Source organism: Ranitomeya variabilis, chromosome 8 (genome assembly GCF_051348905.1).
Source record: "Ranitomeya variabilis isolate aRanVar5 chromosome 8, aRanVar5.hap1, whole genome shotgun sequence".
Classification (NCBI taxonomy): domain Eukaryota; kingdom Metazoa; phylum Chordata; class Amphibia; order Anura; family Dendrobatidae; genus Ranitomeya; species Ranitomeya variabilis.
In genome coordinates, this window is record NC_135239.1 from 34,759,271 (window position 1) to 34,781,997 (window position 22,727).

Below are 22,727 nucleotides of genomic sequence, written 5' to 3' on the forward strand. Positions count from 1 at the left end.
AACGAGTCAACATGAGGGTGCAAAGGCTGCAATCACTGATGCAGCCTCTTCCCCTCACTCTAAAACAACCGTCATTAGTAATGTCCGTTTCAGGGGCTGCTGTACTGAGCATATGTCCGGTGTCAATTCCAATGGATGCTCATTATAATCTTGTCTCAGTGCAATATTCTTCTCAGTGCATAGTGACAGTGCGCTCCATCACCGGCTCTGATAAGAAATGATGAGCCCTCAAGAGAACGCACTGTGCATTATAAGAAGAGAATGTAACTTGCGGTGGTGGCGCTGGTCTCTGCGTTTCCTGCACATCGACTTTTCTCCTTAAAATGCACACTGACAGTGCACTCTCTTACCAGCTCTGTCACTTCTCATCAGAGCCGACGAGGGAGTGCATTGTCACTGTGCAGCTAGACAGCGCAGTGAGGGAATTTTTAATAAAAGTACATTAGAAAAAAAAGATTAACTGTTAGCATTGAATAGAGATTTAGGATTAAAATTAATTTTAGCTTCGGACCAGCCCTTTAAATAATAAAGTTGTTTTTTTTAGCTACCACTTAGAGGGGCGCAAGAGTTTACCGCAATGTGGTTTTAAATAGATTCTGTCAGCAGTTATTTTAATTGTGTAACTGATGATGATGTATTTTTTTGTATATTTAGTCTGTGCACCAAATAGAATAATGTAAAAAATATTATCACCACTAGTGTCTGCGGTTCACAGCGCGCTGAATCTATCAGCTCCGGCTTGTCACTAAACAAGTACCGACCTATCCTCCCTGAATAAACCGCCTGGACAGTGAGCAGATGTCCCGGTCTGTGATAACGTAGTAAAGGAATGATTAACCTGTGAGCGAGATCATTCCTCATTTTTATTGATTTCTCCTGCCGAGCGCTGAGACACATTAAACATATAATGCCACCAGGGTCACTCCCGTCAGCCCGGGGCGGATAATAAACCCTGCAGGAGTTGTGAATATATTCATCCAAATCCACAGGCTTCTAAATACTCTGCAATTGGGACTTTGTCATTTCAGCAAAGACTAAAACACTAATACTAAATATATAAGTATTATTTATATTTATTACTTATATTAAAGGGACATAAAGGCTGATTTCTATTTTAATATAATTGCATTAATCACAAGTAGAATAGTGACTAATGATATATATGCAATCAAGGGTGTTCTTGGTGGAAAAGGAGATCCCCAAGGTGCCCAGAAGCTCCATTTCCTAACAGACTAGGAGAAAAATCCAGGGAACTGTACCTTCAACGTACTTTGCATATATCAACAGTACAAGTAGATACAAGAAACTTTCTAATGTATTTCATCAGAGAAATCTGCTTCCATCCCCACTTATGAGCCACTTCTTTGCCTCCATCCCACCCCGCCTTCTGCACTTGGACATCCTCTTTGAAAGAACAGCTCAACTCCATCTTGCTTAGACAATAGGACTACTCAGATTGAGTAGCCTATTATACTCTTTGGAGAGATGAGGAGGGAGCAGAGTGAGGAGAGGAAACAGGCAGAGGGAGACAAAGAAAGATCATATTGAGCTTTCTAATAAGTCTTTTATCTCACTCCACAGCTGGATTTACATCTACACTGCTCAGTATTTTTGTTTCGTATCATCCATATTGCTGCTTTTTCTTCTACGTGCTAAAAAAAGAAACGAAGAACAGGAATCGATCCTCATGTGCTTTGTATAAAATAAAACACAGCAGCCAGTCTTCACCCACCAGCTCAGAGTTAATTGCAAATAAAGAAATAGAACCTTCTGAGTGAGAAAACTGGTGAACATGAAGGATACAAATTATATAATGAGCAGAAATAGTTTAACTACTTATCTACACACACAGGATAGTTTATTCTGAAAAGTTACATAAAAGTTTGGTAACAGGCTGGAACTCTTTCTGCTGCTACCACCAGGTGGAGCTGTTTACATATAAATTGATTCTTGAGTTCAAGGAGAAATGTATAAATCTCTATGCAATGAGCTCCCCCTAGTGGTGGCAGCAATAAGAGAATTTTAGTATCTTTTGGACAGAAAACCTATCTAAAAAGTTGGCAGCATTTTACTGTCTTTGTTGTGGTCAACAATCCACTTGGAATCCTCTCTTTAAACATAGTTTGTTGCAAGTCATATATGTAGCCATGTTCATAAATGTGTACACTTATATGACGCTGATTTTTTTTTCTGCATAACACCCTGTCCCTCCCAGAGGTTGAGCCCCGACCTATGTGATATAGATACATGTTACACCATCTATAGCTATGACCGATATTTCAACAGTTAAAATACCCATTCGCTATATGGTTCACTGATATTAGCCATTTCATGCTGAGTATTTTTTTTTTTTTCAGAAGATTCTTAAACATTTTTTCCATAGTAACATAAATATGCAAAAAATAAAAACTATACAAAAAAGTACCACTAAAGCTTCTGTAACAACCTATAAAGTTATTCCACGAAGAATAAATAAGTAAATAATTTTAGTGGTTATAAATAATAGATTTGACGATACTCTTGAAAAAATATATATAAATCCATGCTATAATTGCAGATTGTTTATTCTTCCTCCGAAAAGTATACATTAAAAACAAAATATATATATTTTTTCCAAAATGGAGACTTAAAGGGGTTTTCCACTACTTAGATATTGGCAACTTATTACCATTAGGATAGGTTATCAATAACAAATTGGTGGGGGTCTGACACCCAAAACTCCCACCAATCAGCGTTTTTCAGCTTTACCTACAACTAGATGTAAACAGTGCATGGAGCCCGAAGAGCACAGCGCCGTACATTGTGTAGTGGCCGTTCCTGGGTACTGCAGCTAAGCTACAATTGAGTCAGACCCCACCAATTTGATTTTGATGACTTGGGCCCCCATAAAGCTACGGAAAAGTAAAAGAAGTTATGGATCTTGGAATGCAGCAATATAAAAGCAAGCTACTTTTCTAATAAAAAAAAAAATGTTATTGTGCAAAAGTAGTAAAACATATAAAAAATATAAAAATGTGCTATGGTCATTTATATATTTTATATTACATGGTGTACGTCATAAACAAATTTAAAATGAATAATGGTGGAATTACTTCTCCTCCCCCCCCCCCTTTCCTGAATCCTTGAATCCTTACAAAAAATGAATTAAAGTTAAATACATAGCCTAAAATGATACTATCTGAAAAAAAATAATATATATATATATATATATATATATATATATATATATATATATATATATATATATATATATATATATATATATATATATATATATATATATAAAACCCATCCCAAAAAAATCATGGAAAAGAAAAAAAAAAAATTACTGCAAAATCAAAAATTTACATGTGTACATGAAGTAGGGATTGGAAATAAAATCACACGCTTTATAGGGTCGCATGCGATCATTCAGATTAATATTGAGTTTAGCTTGAACCTTTGAAAATATTGCAGTAAATATTTAGCTTTGTGTTGTTTTATTTTGCGTATTAATTGCGATCAATTGAAAGACTTCTTCTATCTTTCATATGTTGTGCATCCCATCACCACCAGAGGGAGACAGAGATGCATTTTGTGCCTGCGAGCAGTTACTGCAGCTGCTTGTGTGTAGGGAGCATCACTTGTGGTCCTGATGAGAGCGGTGATGCTGAGGATGCAGCTCTGAGGAGCTCATGCCATGCTTCTTCTCAGGACTAAAGCATTCATCTTTTTGTCCATGGGATGGTGGTAACATTGGAGCTCTTTTCATGTTGCTGACTTGGTGAAGCACACAGGAGGACTATGAGTGCGGAGTGCTCCAGTTACACCACAATGGAGAAGGTGCTGGTTGGGGCTTTTAGCTGTCCGAGGGCAGATAGTGACCTGGGAGCCATATATTGCTGTGGATTTAAGGACTTCAAATATTGCTGTGATGACCCCAACAGTTTTTTCCCCTATGAGCACAGTTACATGTGGTGGCTGAGGTAAGACGCTGTCTAAGTATCACTTTGGGATGAATGAACTTCCTTGGATAATCAAGAAACAACCGACTAAGACTCTGTTCACATGTCCACTTTAGGAACGGACAAAAGGTATAATCGATCCTGTGCATCAGCTATGTAAATTGATGGGGTTCGTTGGGTGTCCAATATTTAGAACGGAAAAAAAAATCCATTATGCAGAACTTTTTTTTCCGTTCTAAAAAAACTCCGGAATTTAGACAGACCCCCACAATAATCAATAGTGCCCCTTCTGCTTCCGGTTGTATAACTGTTGAAACCGATCGCTTATTCTGATTGTCTGTTCCTGAAATGGAACATGTGAACAGAGCCTAAAAACTCCGAAGTCAAATGTTACTTCTTTGTCTTGTTATGTTATTATTTATTTATTTTACTTTTTTATTTATACAATTTTGGAAATGTAACAGAACTGAATTTGTAACGTGATTCTTGGGTGGAGGATCACGACTTAATGAGTTACTTTGTAGCAGGAGGGTTCCTTGCGCTCTTATGGATGATATTTTGTAACATTTTATCCAAGTGGTAAACTCAGCTCTGCCAACTTTAGGAAAACATTGAGTTGCTACGTACCATGCTGTATCAGCATAGATCTAGAAAATAACAGCACTGGTTGGTAGAGATCGATTCTGTAAAACTTGACAAAGTGCTACTGAGTGCGCAGAGTTTGTGGGAAAGGACAAGATTCTGAGGAAGGGAGAACTGAGAACAGTTAGATTAGCGAGGCACAGAGATAGACTGTGGTTTAGGCAAGCTTAAAACTGTGGATGCTGTGCTGGAATTCAACCAAATTGCCTAGGATAGCGCATCCCAGAGAACTGGTGCAGCACGAGAGAAGTTTGAATAGTGGGAATGAGAGGTTTGGATTATAGGTAATGTTATCTTTAGGTGATTATCAGAATGGAGGGCATGTGTAGAGTAGTAGACAGAAATGTGAATCAGACGAGCAATCTTTACACTCAGCCAGCAAGCAATGCTTAAAGATTTCTGCTCTAAAGTTTGCAGAAGAATATTATAATACAAAATTATTCAGCATGCTACATAGGACACATGTATACACTGAACATACGTCACTGATGTCACCAAAACCTCCCAGATTCTGGATTGTACAGAGCCCTAATGTCCAATGTACATTCAGGGAATAGTTAATGGGGTGTGGTATGGGTGTGTAAGGGGCCGTGGTCATAGGAAAAATTTTGGAGTTACACTTTGCTCATCACAGTTAAACGCCGCTCAGTCATCAATTCCTGAAAGTTTGAAAGTTAGCAAGTATGATTTAAAGAGGTTCCCTAGAACTAGAATATTGATGGCCTACCCTTAAAATAAACCACCATTATCCGATTGATTGGGGTCCAACCATGGGTGTACCACCTATAGCGGTAGACCATGCTGCATCTATGGGGCCCATGAGTCAGGGGATCCGTTTTGGCACCGGACCCTGCCCAGCGTCACAATTCAAACAGTGTCTACATGTTTAGGATGCAGATATCGTGTAACAGGACAGTGGAACAGAGAGCCATCGATTCTCTCTTCCACCATTCAGCCTGTGAGTCTGACACTCCGCACAGCAGGCATGATGTCACTGAATCACACCTGCTGCGCAGAGCCTCAGTTCACACAGTGCACAGACTGGAGCAGCTTATCAGAGGGACAGGGATTACGTGAGTAGTTTTATTTATTTTATTAGTAGTTGTAGGGAACACAACACTGTGTGTGTGTGGGGGGGGCAATATACTGCGTGGAGGTGCTATAGCGGCCATCATACTTTATGGGAGTCCATTTCACCTTGTGGGGGTAATTATATTATGTGGTGGAGCAGTGGGGGACATGATACTCTATGGATGGCTATCATACAGCGTAGGAGGCCATCATACTGTGTGTGAGGATTTTTGGGGTCCATCATACTGTGTTGAAAGCTGTGAGAGCCATCCTACTGTATGTGAGGGACTGTGGGGACCATCATATTGTGTGTGGGGACCTGTGTGGGCCATCATACTCTGTGGAAAACTGTAAGGGCCATCCTACTGTGTGTGAGGAACTGTGGGGATCATCATATTGTGTGTGGGGAGCTCTGAGGGCCATCATACTCTGTGGAAAACTGTAAGGGCCATCCTACTGTGTGTGAGAGACTGAGGGGACCATCATATTGTGAGTGGGGAGCTCTGAGGGCCATCATACTGTGTGGAAAGCTGTGAGGGCCATTCTACTGTGTGTGAGGAACTGTGGGACCATCATATTGTGTATGGGGAGCTGTTGGGGCCATCATACTTTGTGGAAAGCTGTAAGGGCCATCCTACTGTGTGTGAGAGACTGAGGGGACCATCATATTGTGTGTGGGAAGCTGTGAGGGCCATCCTACTGTGTGTGAGAGACTGAGGGGACCATCATGTCGTGTATGGGGAGCTGTTGGGTCCATTATACTGTGTGGAAAGCTGAGAGGGCCATCCTACTGTATGTGAGGAACTGTGGGGACCATCATATCGTGTATGGGGAGCTGTTGGGTCCATTATACTGTGTGGAAAGCTGTAAGGGCCATCCTACTGTGTGTGGGGAACTGTAGGGACCATCATATTGTTTGGTGAGCCATGAGGGCCATCCTACTATATGTGGGGAACTGTAGGGCCATCATTCTGTGAGTGGGTTAATTTATTGTGGCTCAGGAGGGGGCATCATAATGTGTGCCCTTCTGTGACTGCACATATGCATAGTGCCCAGCCCACTTTGTGGAGTTTTTCTCTTTTGTAGTAGGGAGGGAGACCCAATTAAGACTTTTACCATGGGGCCTCATGATTTCTACATATGCCCCTGGTCCAATCTCAACAGTTGAGTCCCATTTACCTGAATGTGACTGTCATGCAAAGAGCTGCACATATGTTACCCTCATGAAACGGGCTTGTTCCTTCAATCGGCTGATCAGTAAGGTGCAGTTTGGGCCTCCATCGATCTGTTAATGATAGTCCATCATAAGAATCAGCTATAGCCTGAAAAATGATTTTTAAAAGGAAATACAGAAGTATGTATAAATTTTACCTGCTGTAAATGGTGCTGTTCTCCTAAATCCGTTGTTGCTTTTCTTTTGTTCCTGCGACTTTCCATTCTTGAGATACGGCCCCCTCTTTCATGTATGTAAATCTAGTCTTGTTAGCCAAGTGGGCGTAGTCCTCAACTTTTTCTGTGGGCATGTTCTTGAGGACCACGACCAGTTGGCTAAAAGGACTAGATTTATATACAGAGACTATATCTCGGGAACGGAGAGGTGCGGAGAGAAAAGAAAAACAACGCCGGATTCAGGAGAACAGCGGCATTGACACCATGTAAAAATGATGACAAGTGAAGGCGGAAATATCAGACATAGCCAGTGTATGAGAGTAGCACTGTGCTAGAGGAACACTGACACGTTGCTTATCTATACATATTTGTGGCGAGTGAACGGTCCTCTTCTTTGTCTTTTTCCTTTAGGTCCTCTTAAAGGCACATCTTATGGACCATACCACTGTAGTCAATCCCATGTTTACGTTACTAGGATCAGGGTGGCAATACCTAAGAAAGACCACTACACAATGGCGGGTGGCGGATTCCTACCGATCTGGATAGGTCATCAATATCTTATTCCTGGACAACCCCTTGTAGGGAACTGATGGCCATATTGTGGCCTTCACCCTTATGAAATGTGCCACCCATGAAAAACATGAATATGCTGTATTCAAAGATAATCAAACCCTCTTTATATTTCTCTCATCGCTTCATTTCTTTCCACTTCATTAGGTTAAACGGTCTATAAAGAATCTAAAAAGTATTATCAATAGTGTGGCAGCCATGGTTCCTGGTTATGGTGGTTTTTTTGCATTACCTACAAGGTCGTTAAAAACTTTTGGCCCCATCAGAAACAGTGAAGTTGTGACATGAGTCATGATAAAGCTGCAGTTTTACTATTGTGTCACCATAGATAGTGATGAGCTCATGTACTCGTTACTTGGCCTAGGGTGCTCATGAATGCACCGAGTATCGCGGGTGCTCCAGTGACATGTTCGAATCTCCACACCAGCATGTTTTTTGCTACAAAACATGCCTGGCAAAAACTGGGCAATCCCTGCATGTTTTGAGGCTGTCTAACAGCTGCGAAACATGCAACCACGGGCACTCAAACATGTCACTCGAGCACCCGCGATACTTGGTGCATGCCCGAGCACCCTAGGCAAAATCAAGCAACGAGCACTAGCGCTCATCACTAACCATAGAGCTTTATCCTTAGTTGTAAAAATATTGCAACCAATTTAACCCTGTGTATATGGAAATATTCCTGCCATGCAGTTACAGGATTATTTCTACTAGACTGCTTATTGCACTTATATATTTGTTGTAAAAAAAATACCCTGATCGAAAATGTGCATAGTGGGAGCCTGCCATAGCTTCAGGCTACATGCTAGGTTCTATGTACTAATGGATCATATTCTAGCTGCTGTGTTTGCTAAGCAGCAGTCTGAATCTGCTCAGACTGTGAGCTGCCGATAGAAGAGGTGGCCAGCAGGTGACAATGTTGGATCTCCAGTGTTGCTGGGCCAGCAGGTGACAACGTTGGATCTCTAGTGTTGCTGGGCCAGCAGGTGACAATGTTGCGTTGGATCTCCAATGTTGCTGGGCCAGCAGGTGACAACGTTGGATCTCCAGTGTTGCTGGGCCAGCAGGTGACAATGTTGGATCTCCAGTGTTGCTGGGCCAGCAGGTGACAACGTTGGATCTCCAGTCTTGCTGTGCCAGCAGGTGACAATGTTGGATCTCCAGTGTTGCTGGGCCAGCAGGTGACAACGTTGGATCTCCAGTCTTGCTGTGCCAGCAGGTGACAACGTTGGATCTCCAGTGTTGCTGGGCCAGCAGGTGACAACGTTGGATCTCCAGTGTTGCTGGGCCAGCAGGTGACAATGTTGGATCTCCAGTGTTGCTGGGCCAGCAGGTGACAACGTTGGATCTCCAGAGTTGCTGGGCCAGCAGGTGACGTTGGATCTCCAGTGTTGCTGGGCCAGCAGGTGACAACGTTGGATCTCCAGTGTTGCTGGGCCAGCAGGTGACAATAATGGATCTCCAGTGTTGCTGGGCCAGCAGGTGACAACGTTGGATTTCCAGTGTTGCTTGGCCAGCAGGTGATGTTGGATCTCCAGTGTTGCTGGGCCAGCAGGTGACGTTGGATCTCCAGTGTTGCTGGGCCAGCAGGTGACAACGTTGGATCTCCAGTGTTGCTGGGCCAGCAGGTGACAACGTTGGATCTCCAGTGTTGCTGGGCTAGCAGGTGACAACGTTGGATCTCCAGTGTTGCTGGGCCAGCAGGTGACAACGTTGGATCTCCAGTCTTGCTGTGCCAGCAGGTGACAACATTGGATCTCCAGTGCTGCTGGGCCAGCAGGTGACAACGTTGGATCTCCAGTGTTGCTTGGCCAGCAGGTGACAATAATGGATCTCCAGTGTTGCTGGGCCAGCAGGTGACAACGTTGGATTTCCAGTGTTGCTTGGCCAGCAGGTGACATTGGATCTCCAGTGTTGCTGGGCCAGCAGGTGACGTTGGATCTCCAGTGTTGCTGGGCCAGCAGGTGACAACGTTGGATCTTCAGTGTTGCTGGGCCAGCAGGTGACAACGTTGGATCTCCAGTGTTGCTGGGCCAGCAGGTGACAATGTTGGATCTCCAGTGTTGCTGGGCCAGCAGGTGACAACGTTGGATCACCAATCTTGCTGTGCCAGCAGGTGACAACGTTGGATCTCCAGTGTTGCCTGGCCAGCAGGTGACAACGTTGGATCTCCAGTGTTGCTGGGCCAGCAGGTGACAACGTTGGATCTCCAGTGTTGCTTGGCCAGCAGGTGACAACGTTGGATCTCCAGTGTTGCTGGGCCAGCAGGTGACAATGTTGGATCTCCAGTGTTGCTGGGCCAGCAGGTGACAATGTTGGATCTCCAGTGTTGCTGGGCCAGCAGGTGACAACGTCGGATCTCCAGTGTTGCTGAGATCAGTGGTTGTCACATTCAGTAGTAGGGATGGTGGTGATGTGTAACTACTCCTGCAACCAACACGCACAGAAGAAGGACATGAGCTGGATAGAAGACTTGATCTTCCTTGACATAACCAGCAGGAGTGGAGAGTGTTTCTGCTGTAGTAGAACTTGTAATACTGTTATATCTTCTTACAGTAAGATAGCGATTGTACTGACAGGGTCCTTATCAGAGCTGAACCTCGACATTTCATCACCCAACAAAAAGACTCAATATGGACACACATCTAGAACTTAAAGGGAATCATCACTTATGAACTAATTATACGGCAGCATCTGTCTTTTAAGGCTGATTACTGTCATCCCCATTGTGTGGGGGAAGTTTACAATATATAGTGATACTCATATGAGAAAACATGCTTGGATAAGGCATTAATTGAGCATGCTCGGGTGCTAATCGGCTCGGGTGCTAATCGTGCGTCTTCTGTGTGCTTGAAAAATATGTTTGAGTCCCCGCGGTTGCATGTCTCGTGGCTGTTCAACAGTCGCAACACGTGCAGGGATTGCCTGTTTGTTATGTAATCCGTTCATGTGTTGCAGCTGTCGAACAGCCATGAGACAAGCAGCCGCGGGGACTCAAACACATTTTTCAAGCACACAGAAGACTTTCGGTTAGCATCCGATCATGGCGGATAACACCTTATCCCAGCGCGTTCTCTCATAACTAATACTCACCTTTTAAAACTTCTTTCACTGTTTGTAAAAAGTTGGAAAAAATTGACTAGTTGGCAAGGCGTGCAATATCGGGGGGCACCAATCCTGCCTCGTCTGAAGATAGCATACCCACTGAGGCATGACTTTGATCCTGAATTCAGCCTCAGTCTCTCCTCCTAGAACTTTGCATGATGCAGTTCCTTGTGAACTTCACCTGAGGCTTGAGGTCGTACTGCACGTACCTAAAGAAGCAGGCGGACATGAATGGTACTGCAAGCTGCCTCCCCTATAAATGGCGACAAAAAAAAAAAAAAAAGTATAATTTTTTTTACTGAAGGTTTTTCTGAGATAACAGTGGCATGTACCCTGCTTGCAAAGTGTCTTTGCAGCGCCCCAGTCCTGGTTGCTGTAGTAATATTATTCTTCCACCAAGGGGAGTGATATTACGTCTGAAGGTAATAAAGGAGTTCATCTTTCCAGGTATCACCAAACATACACTACACTTCACACTCCAATCCACCAGGGGGAGCCATGCTCCTATCTAGTAGGGCACTCCTCACAGAAGGGTAAAACTGGTGGTTTGGATAGAAAGTTAGAGAGACGCTGGCTGGGCTTTGCCCAGGCAACACCTGTCAGGCAGACAGGGGGAAAAGGAGGAACATCGGAGCTGCAGACAGAGGATCCCTGTCAGGGGTGGGATCCTGACAGAGGCCTAGCGGGATAGAAAGCTACGGAGCTGCGCCTGTCCCACGTGCGGCAGCATCCTAAGAAAGGACACGAAGAGAAGTGTATTGTAGAGAGTGAGAAACGAAGTCACAGCACAAGGAGATAATACCGGGAGGAGTTCTGCCCCGAGATCGTCAGCCTCCTTCTGAGGCGTGTAGCCGGTGACCGGAACACCAAGGGAGTAATTGACTCTACACTTTACTTCAGAGACCGGCAGGACAGTCAATTCCAAGTTGGCTGCCCAACCTAAATACCTTTGAAGACACGGTGGCAACTTGTGGGGGTCGGGGCGTCTCTAGGGTCCCTATAAACAAGCCTCAGGCCATCAGTCAAACGGGTTTGTCCTATCTATACTATCTGGGGGACAGAGAGAGAGAGAACATCAGAAACATCCACGAAAGTTGTGAGGACTATCCCATGGTGCTCAGCAGGGAGGTACTACAACACACAGGCGCTAGTAGGAAGGCTACTGATTTCCACCTGGATAAGGGGACTCTGGATTTGCCTTCGGACCGGCCGGACTCTGCCTACCTTGTGGTCCGCACCCTGGACTGTGGATGCTGAAGCTTCCAGTAAAAGGTAAAGAGACCGCAACCTTGTGTCCTCGTTATTCACCGCACCTTACATCGTCCACTATCACCACCTACACCTGTGGGAAGCCCTGGGGATACACTTCACCTGTGGGAAGGTATACCATCTAGCTGCCATAACATCACCCCAGCAGACCCCTAAGCAGCGTCGGTCATCCTGACCAAATACCACAGGTGGCGTCACGAACCTTATACAAACTTTCCCTTTTTATTGGACGCCCCTTAAAGGGCCACGGACCGGGTCAGGCCACCATGACATCCCCTGAACTGAGAAGGACCCGGTACCGAGTACCCCATTGCCCTGACGTGGGGGCGCTCCATCTTCAGGAAAGACTAATAATTTTGTCAGTACTAGCTCTTCTCACAAGTTATGATATCACTAGTGATGGATGCTGGAGAATAACACTGGCATCGTGTGGGGAGGGGGCACAGTGGTTGTTTCACTGTGTACAATAATTTTTTGGGGCACAAAATAATAATTAAAAAAGTAGTAGTAGTGGCATTGCTTATGTAGATGATTAGTGCTGAGCGGATATACTAGTTACTCGTGAGTTCCCGAGCATGCTCGGGTGGTCTCCGAGTATTTTTAGTGCTCGGAGATTTAGTTTTTCTTGCAGCAGCTGAATGATTTACATCTGTTAGTCAGCATAAGCACATGTGGGGATTATCTGGTTGCTAGGGCATCCCCACATGTATTCAGCCTGGCTAACAGATGTAAATCATTCAGCTGCGGCAAGAAAAACTAAATCTCCGAGTACTAAAAAATACTCGGAGGACCCCCGAGCGTGCTCGAGAAGTCTCGAGTAACGAGTATATTCGTTCATCACTATAGAGGATCTTGGGGCAGTCCACATGTCCCGAACTTCTGGCCATGTGCTCAGGATCTCAGGGCAAGAGCCACTTTGAACTGTATGAGCAACAACAGTGTGTAGAGGGATCTTCCTTTGTCTCATTTGCACATAGAAGCACAAGAAGCAATGGAAGGAAAGTGGAAGGGAGAAGATACAGATTAGATATTAGAAAAAAACTTTTTGACAGTGAGGGTGATCAATGAGTGGAACAGGATGCCACGAGAGGTGGTGAGTTCTCCTTCAATGGACGTCTTCAAACAGAGGCTGCGAAGATATCTGTCTGAGATGGTTCAGTGAATCCTGCATTGAGCAGGGGGTTGGACACGATGACCCTGGAGGTCCCTTCCAACTCAACATGATGCTTTTATTAGTTTGATCCTGTGGTGGAGCAGAGAGCAACAGACTCCCTACTCCACCACTCTACATGCTGTATGTCTACAAGACGCGGCCATCATTCTAGAACCGGCAGAGTATTTATCTCATTGTCCCCTCTTTGTCCAGGGGAGAAGAGGACTCAGTTGCACAAATTAGGCTACACTAAACTTTATTTTGTTTTGTTAGGGGTGGTACAAAGGTGGCAATTTACTCTTTAGAGAAGGCGTTTAAAGGACATCATTACCTTTTAAAGGGGCAGTAATATTTTTTAATGGGGGCATTCACACAGGCATAATTACTGGGTTAGGGGTTGCAATACGTGCTTTTCACTGGAAACTATCCAGATGTCCTAACGTGGGCTTAAAAAAAACACTTTAAAGCCTAAATTAATTTTCAACTTCACAGAAGATAAAACTTCATACCCAATTCTTCCTACACATCCCTGGCATAGCTTAAGATCAATTACGCTCATCATCTTTGGTTTCATGGCCAGTGTTTGGGTCATGTTAGATATCTGAGTTGTTGTTTCTCTGTAGAAAGACTTTTGCGAAAACTGCGGATGGCTTATTATTTCCACAACGTATTCCCAATCTAAACAGCCTTTTTTTTCCCTGCCCATTCAGTAACATACAATGAAACTGAAGGTCATAGAAAACCATTTAGCAACCAAAAAGCTTAAGTCATAAGAAGAGTGGTACATTGTTTCCATAGAACATTCTCTGTGCACAATACATAGGTGATATTTTAGGAAACAAAGTAGCTTTTTAGGCAGTTTGCTATTTCACGTCAATTTGACGATTGTTTGCAGCTTCGTTGGGCTCATTATTATTTTACAGTTACGTGATTTCGATTGCTGCTTCTGTGAAGCGCGGAGTGTATAAAGTGGTTTGTCAATATCTTCATTGACTATCCTGGTTTCCAACAGAGACTGAGATTGGTAAAATGTCCATTGATTAGCATCAGATGCAGAACATTGTTTAGTTCTTGTTTTGGCATTGATCCTTCAGAAGACAATTAACCCCTTCACTCTGAGAAATTTTTCTTTTTTGCGCTTTCGTTTTTTTCCCCCCTTCTTCCAAGAGATATAACTTTTTTCTTAATCTTTTAATCTTTCCATCGAAATCACATTATGAAGGCCCCATGACATGTGAGAGCGGTTCATTCAGAAAAATCTGAATTAACCGATTATGCAAAATTTATTCAAGATTAGATAAGAGGAGGTGGCAGTGACCTATCCAAACACGTCTGCATAGAACGTACCTCTAGAATCCCAGTAAAACCCACCCAGTAACAACCCCAGATCAGGATTTGCCAGGAAACACTGCTAGAAAGACAGAAATAAAATAGTGATGTGCGAATATGCTGGGATACAGTGTTATCTGAGCATGCTCGGGTGCTAACTGAGTGTCTATGACGTGCTCAAATAATATTTTTGAGTTCCTGCGGCTCAAAGTCTCACGCAATCAGTCTTTCTAACAAACTGGCAATCCATGCATGTGTTGCGCCTGTTGCAAAGCCATGAGATATGCAGCCGTGGGGACTAGAACAGAAGGGGTCAGTGGGGAAAAAAGTATTTAGTTAGCCACCAGTTGTGCAAGTTCTCCCACTTAAAAAGATGAGAGAGGCCTGTAATTGACATCATAGGTAGACCACAACTATGAGAGTCAAAATGAGAACACAAATCCAGAAAATCACCTTGTCTGATTTGGCAAGATTTATTTTTTAAATTATGGTGGAAAATAAGTATTTGGTCATTAACAAAATTTCATCTCAATATTTTGTGATATATCCTTTGTTGTCAATGACAGAGGTCAAACGTTTTCTATAAGTCTTCACAAGATTGGCACACAGTGTTGGTGGTATGTTGGCCCATTCCTCCATGCAGATCTCCTCTAGAGCAGTGATGTTTTGGGCCTGTCGCTGGGCAACATGGACTTTCAACTCCGTCCAAAGGAAAAGTTGAACATATATAGTTAAAGCATTCTCCACTGTGATTGAGAGCTTTGACGAACTGCTTCATCAATCCAAGTTTTATGTGTAAGGGAGGAAAGACAATGTCCTTCCTATCCACTAGAGGATCATGAATGACATTCTTATCGCCAGATGCCACACTCTGTCGCTGAGGCCATTCAGTTCTCACCCAATGCTCTGCTGTAGCTCTACTGTCCCAGTAGCACAGAAAACAAGAGGAATTATGCAAGTTCAAAGAAAACAAAGATACTCTCACATTTATTGGGAGACTAAATGAAAACTAAATTTACCTTAGTGAACCGTGTAAACCGGCACTTTTCATACTCTACTTATATTTATCATGGAATTCTTGAAAATGGGCTATATACCTATAGCGCAAAAACGTGATGTGATAGAGAAATTATAAGATCAGATTTGAATTCAGCACCCTCAAATTAGTCTAAAGCTGTTCTTAAAGTCCATGCCAGAATTTTTTTTTTTGTAGACCAGTGTAATAGATAGATAGATAATAGATAGATAATAGATGATAGATATATAATAGATAGATAATCAATAATAGATGATAGATAATAGATAGATAGATGATAGATAGATAGATGATAGATGGATAGATAATAGATGGATAGATAGATAGATAGATAGATAGATAGATAGATAGATAGATAGATAGTAGATAGATAATAGTCTATTATCTATCTATTATCTATCTACTGTATCTATCATCTATCTATATATCTATTATTAATAGATATATAGATAGATGATAGATAGAAAATAGATAATAGATATATGGATAGATAGAATTAGATATAGATTTTTAAATGTCAACATAAATATTTTATCAAAAAGGCAAAAGACTGAATAAAGTGGTGGCCTCAATTGTTGGTAAAGATCATTGTGGATTTATACCAAGCTTTAGTAATGGAAACCCTTGGCATTAATATAGACAGGAAAATAGAATTATGGGGTTTCAAAGGGGGATGTGTGGTGGGGTGAAGACAAAATAGCCCTTTATGCAGATGATTTATTATTTGTTTTTGGAAGATTTTGAGAAAAATGTATTATTGGTTATACTCAAGTATAACAATCAAATTAGTAATATATCTGTATTACTGTTATTGATCTTAGGGTATCCTCAAATGAAAAAGTACATGAGGGCTTAAATATACATCCTCTGATTGACAAATTAAGAAATAAAGTATCAGTATGGAATAAATTACCCTTGACTCTCAGTTAGGGTATGTGCACACGTTGCAGATTTTCCTGTGGAATTTTCTGCCAGATTCTGCATCTCTTGGCAGAAAACGCAGGTCAAAATCCGTGCGGATTTGATGCTGATTTTCATGCGTTTTTTTCATGCGGATTTGTAAGCTAAACAAAGATCTATTATTGAACAAAAAAAAAAAAATTGTGATGTAATTTCTTGTCCAACCTCTTAATTTACATACTCCATTGAAGACTAATGTTTACACACACAGATCTATAGATAGATAATAGATAGGTATATAGATAGATCTATAGATGTATCTATCTATTATCTATCTATAATCTTTATAATCTTTATTTTTTTTATGTAGCGCTAACATATTCTGCAGCGCTTTACAGTTTGCACACATTATCATTACCGTCCCCAATGGGGCTCACAATCTAAATTCCCTATTAGTAGGTCTTTGGAATGTGGGAGGAAACCGGAGAACCCAGAGAATAACCCATACAAACTCCTTTCATGATGGGACTACTACAGTCCCATCATCGGGCTAGCTGTTACTGTAGCAGGCATAGCTGGATGGGACCAGTAGTCCCATCGGACTATGCCTGCTTACACACAGCCCCACACACACAGCCCCACACACACACATACAGCCCCGCACACACGCACACACACACAGCCCCGCAGACACCCGCAGACACCCGCAGACCCACGCACATGGAGCACCCCCAGACGCAGGGCCGCGGGGTACTCGGTACCGGGCCTCACTGTCTCGGTCCTGGGGTTGTCACGGTGGCTAGACCCGGTCCGTGACCCTGCTAAGGGATGTCCAATGAAAGGTGTAGGTGGTGGTGCGTGGTGCAAGTCGCGATGAATAACGAGGACACAGGGTTGCAGTCTCTTTACCTCTTTACTGAAGGCTTCAGGATCCGCAATCCAGAGTGCTGCTAACAGGGCTGGCTGAGACCGGCCGGTCCGATGGCACCTCCAGAGTTCCCTTCGCAGGTGGAAATCAGTGCCTCCCTTCTAGCGCCTGGGTGTTGTAGTACCTCCCTGCTGAGCACCATGGGATAGTCCTCACAACTGTTGGGTCTGTTTCTGATGTTATTTATCACAACTCGTATCTGTTCTGATGTTCTTCTCTGTCCCCCAGATGATATGGATAGGACGCACCCGTATGACGGGGTAGGCCTGGAGTTCTTCCAGGACCCTAGTGACGCCCCTCTCCCACAATTGCCCCCTATGTCTGCTTAGGTGATTTAGGTGAGACAGCCAACCTATAATTAACTGTCCTGCCGCTGTTTGAAGTAATGCTTGGAGCTTAATACTTCCTCGGCGTTCCGAGGATGTTGCCTCGATCTTACGTCACGACTCCTACTGGCATTTATCTCCTTTGTGCTGCGATCTCGTTTCTCACTTCTCCAAAATAAACCTCGCTTCTTTTCCTTTCTTTGGATACCGTCGCAATGAAGTGCAGGTGCGGTTCCGTAACATTCTGCTCTGTTCGCTAGGCCTCTGTCAGGATCCCACCCCTGACAGGGACCCCCCTGAATCTTCCCCTGCAACACCCTCTGCCACAGGATGTTGCCTGGTTCCAACCCAGTCAGCTTTCTGTCTAACTTTCTGTCCAGCCCCCAGTTTTACCAGATTGTGAGGAGTGGCCTAATCATAGAACCCTTTGCTCCCCCTGGTGGCCGGAGTGTGAAGTGTATTGGTGTCTGTGATACCTGGTCAGGTGAACTCCTTAGGTGCCATCAGACATACCATCACTCCCCTTAGTGGCGGAGCGACAGTACTGCAACGACCAGGACTCTGGGGAGCTGCACACACACACACAGACACACACAGCCCGCACACACAGATACACAGCCTTGCACACCCATGCGCACACCCACAGACACACAAACACCCGCACACAGGCACGCACATCTCCGCACACACAGTCTCCGCCCACACACACAGACTCCGCCCACACACAGTCTGCGCCCACACTCCACGCACACACTATCCCCCCTCCCAATCTGCAGCATTTTTCGCAGGCACATCCGCAGCAAATCGGCAGATCTTTTTTATACCTGACACAATGGAAGTCAATGGGTGCATGCAGAAACGCTGCAGATGCGCAAAAAAAATTGACATGCTGCGGAAAATAAAACACTGCAAATCCACGCATTTTTTTCCGCAGCATGTGCACACAAATTCTCAATTTCCCATTGATTAACATTGCTTGTGCACTACACTGCGGATTTGATGCAATTCCAGGTGTCCAAAAACGCTGCGGATCCACAGTTAAATCCGCAACGTGTGCACACAGCCTTAGGTATGGCCATACTAAACATGGTACGTCTACCCCAATTAATTGATATAGTAGGCAATTCCCCAGTCATGTTGGAAAATAAATGATTTAAGCAAATAAAAAAGAAAGTATACTGCTAACCAATTGATTTATCCAAAAATAAAATAAGAAAATAGAAATAAAAATAAAAGTCTTACTTGGCAGATCCTGAAAAACATGATGGATTATCATTCCCACGATGGCGAATATATTTTATAGCAGCTCAAGCAGTAATTCTGGTGAACAGGGAGTCTAATGTTTTCTTGAAAATAATAATTAAGGGCAATGAGGGTCTGATGAGGAATATAAACTCTGGTGGATCTGTGCCATTAAAAGCAAAGTATCCCACTCAGTACCTAATTAGGAAGATTTGGGGAAGATTAAGACAAGAGGTAGGAGAAAAGGGTATAATTAAAGATACGTTATTGTTTGATAACACAGAATCTAAAGAATTTTTTATACTACAGGATATTAGAGGGTTATTTAAAAAAAAGAACAACTAATTCCCTAACAATAGAATAGAGCATAACGTTCTGGCTGCTTGGGCCCCGGGCCCCAACGATCCCAAGATTGCTGCTTTGGAACTTTGAAAATGTGGCTTTACATCTCCTAAATGGAGCTCAGCCCCTGCTCCATTCATTGTCTATGGGACTAATCAAGCACTGGATTTGGGAGTCGCATAGACAATGAATGGAGATGAAGCATGCACACTTTTGCTCAATTTCTGATGGGGTGGCAGAGTTCCAAAGCCCCATCTCTGGGTCCCAGTGGTCGGAGTCCCAGCGATCAGCAAGTTATAATAACTACAGACCGGCCTCCAATCTCCCCTTCATCTCTAAACTCCTGGAGCGCCTAGTCTACTCCCGTCTTACCCGTTACCTCTCCACTCATTCCCTCCTAGACCCTTCACAGTCCGGTTTCCGCCCCCTACATTCGACAGAAACTACACTCATCAAAGTGACCAATGACCTTCTGACAGCAAAATGTAATGGTGACCACTCTCTGCTCATTCTTCTCGATCTTTCTGCAGCTTTCGACACTGTTGACCACCCTCTCCTACTCTCTAGGCTCCAGTCACTTGGCATTAAGGACACTGCTCTCTCCTGGTTCTCCTCCTATCTTTCTGAACGCTCCTTCAGTGTTCTGTTCTCTGGCTCCACTTCATCTCCTCTTCCTCTCACTGTCGGGGTACCTCAGGGCTCAGTCCTTGGCCCCCTTCTCTTCTCTCTCTACACAGCCCCAATTGAACAGACCATCAGCAGATTGGGCTTTCAGTACCATCTTTATGCCGATGACACACAACTATACACGTCATCCCCTGACCTTACCCCCCGCTGTACTACAGAACGCCACTGACTGTCTGTCTCCAACATCATGTCCGCTCTCTATCTGAAACTCAACCTCTCCAAAACTGAACTTCTTCTGCTCCCGCCATCTACTAATCTCCCTAAATCTGACATTTCCCTCTCCGTGGGTGGCACCATAATAGCACCCCGGCAGCAGGCACGCTGTCTGGTGTTATGTTTGACTCCGATCTCTCCTTTACATCCCATATACAATCTCTTGCCCGCTCATGCCGCTTACACCTAAAGAACATCTCTAGAATCCGCCCTTTTCTCACCATCGAAACAACAAAAACCCTCACTGTCGCCCTGATCCATTCCCGCCTGGACTACTGCGACTCTCTATTAATTGGCCTCCCCCTCACTCGACTTTCCCCTCTCCAGTCCATCCTTAATGCAGCAGCCAGGGTCGTCCATCTGGCTAATCGTTACTCGGATGTGTCCGCTCTTCACCAGTCGTTACACTGGCTGCCCATTCATTACAGAATGCAATTCAAAGTACTTGTTCTCACCCACAAAGCTCTCCACAGTGCGGCACCCCCTTACATCTCCTCCCTCATTTCTGTCTATCGGCCTAACCGACCACTGTGCTCTGCAAATGACTTTCGACTAACCTCTGCACTAATCCGTACCTCCCACTCCCGACTACAAGACTTCTCCCGTGCTGCGCCAATCCTCTGGAATGCTCTACCCCAAGATATTAGGACCATTCACAATTTGCATAGTTTTCGGCGCGCCCTCAAAACACATTTGTTCAGAGCGGCCTATCACTATTTTAGGTTTGTGTGTGTGTAGCCCATTCACTACTTCCATCTATCCCCCACCCCCTGAAGATGGCTGGACCATCATTGTAAATACACACCTGTACTTTGTATCTCCCTCACCTCATTATAGATTGTAAGCTCTCACGAGCAGGGTTGTCTTATTTTGCTTTAATTATTGTATTGTTAACGTTGTTACTTATGACTGTTGTGTTTGAAACTGTTAAACTGTAAAGCGCTGCGGAATATGTTGGCGCTATAAAAATAAAGATTATTATTATTACCCTAAGTTGTTTTTTTTAAGGGGAATAATCCTTTAATTACTGGGGAACTAAAGGTCTATTTTTTATATATCAGTTTTATGGGAATAGAAAATTGAAATCTATGAATGATCTAATAAAGGAATATGACATATGTGGCACCCCAGGAGTTCAGGTACCACAGTGGTATTGCCTTCCTCTCGGGGAGGGTAATGCCATGCCTGGAGACAGGAGGGATACCTTTGGCAGGTAATCTTACATGCAACACTTTCTGACTCCATGCCAGAAGGGGGAGCTCTAAACCCGGATTAAGGGGAACTTCCCTAGATACATCCTGGTCTGGAGGAAGAGTTAGACAGTTGGTAGCAGACAGTGGAGGAGCACAGAAGGACCTAAGAGCTAGAGGAGGGCTGTTACTGGGCCCCTCTAAGCAGAGCGCAGAAACTGGGCACTGGGAGCCCGAGGCTGTGTGGAACCAGAAGTCCCACAGCAGAACCGGAGGGCAGGAAGCTGAAAGTAACCTGCCCACATAAAACCTGAGGTACAGCAACAATTAGAGCCTGGAGTCACCGTGTACAGAGACCCCAAGAGAATGGCTCAAGTGGCCTACCATGCAGGGACTGTCCTAGGACAGAGAGTCACTGAGGACCTTGTCAGGACACTACAGGCAGCAAGGGACAGCAATCAGTTCAAAGTGGAAGGCTCCCAAACTGACCTGGCAAAGGGATTGCCTCTTGTCTTCAGGCTGCCTGGACTCCATCGACACCTGTTGCTTGTACCCTGGACTGAGGCTGACTACAACATCAGTAAACCAGGTAAAGACTCAAACCCTGTGTCCTCCATTTATTTGCCAACATTACCATCCCCGCCAAACATACCAGGAGGAAGCGTCACCATCTTTGCTGCAGTAACATCGCCCCAGAGGACCCCTTTTAGCGTCGGTCCCCTCTGACCGAGAACCAAAAGTGGCGTCACGAACACAAACTTTATTCCAACTCCCTTAAAAGGCCTTTCCCTTTTACTTGGGTGCCTAGGGCCACGGACCGGGTCGCTGCCACCATGACCACCCCTTTAATTGCGACCGGACCCGGTACCGAGTACCCCAGGCCCTGGCGGGCGACTCACATACAGGTAACATATTACAGATATCTCCAATTAAAAAGTGCTGATCAATACACAAGGAAAAGAGAGGTTGTCATGAGTGGGTCACATCCTCTAGGGATATCTGGTGTTAGAAGATCACTATTCACTACGTATTGTGAATCACAGATCTTCCATTTAGCCTGTGTGCTTGTGTCCCATATTAAATGGATTTGGTTTCCTTTGGTGCTGAAGAGATTAACGACCCTTCCTATGTTGGTTAGAAACTTGCAGCTCCATCTCACAGCTATTCCTGACCTGGTCATTTCCTCTTGCTATAAAATCAGGCCAGACCTTCTCTTCCTTGGGTGGAGAGAAGCAGAGACGCCTTTGAATATTTTTATGATGAAAGGGAAGAAGAAAGCAGTATCTAAAATGTATGGCACAATAATTTTAAAGCTAGGCATTAATAAAAAAAAGTTTAATAGTGTTAAATTGGAAAATTAATTGTTCAGATAGGATCTAGATTTTTGTATG

At 43.9% G+C, this 22,727-nt stretch overlaps 1 protein-coding gene across 1 annotated transcript in view; it reads left to right on the forward strand.

The window, feature by feature from the left end:
- The first annotated feature begins 3,596 nt into the window (after positions 1-3,596).
- Positions 3,597-22,727, forward strand: part of SHISAL2A (shisa like 2A) — a 61,186-nt gene continuing 42,055 nt past the window's right edge. Inside the window, exon 1 of the mRNA XM_077278061.1 lies at positions 3,597-3,965. Within this exon, the coding sequence (XP_077134176.1) occupies positions 3,784-3,965 (182 nt within the window). The 5' untranslated portion in view covers positions 3,597-3,783. The remainder of the gene's footprint in view (positions 3,966-22,727) is intronic.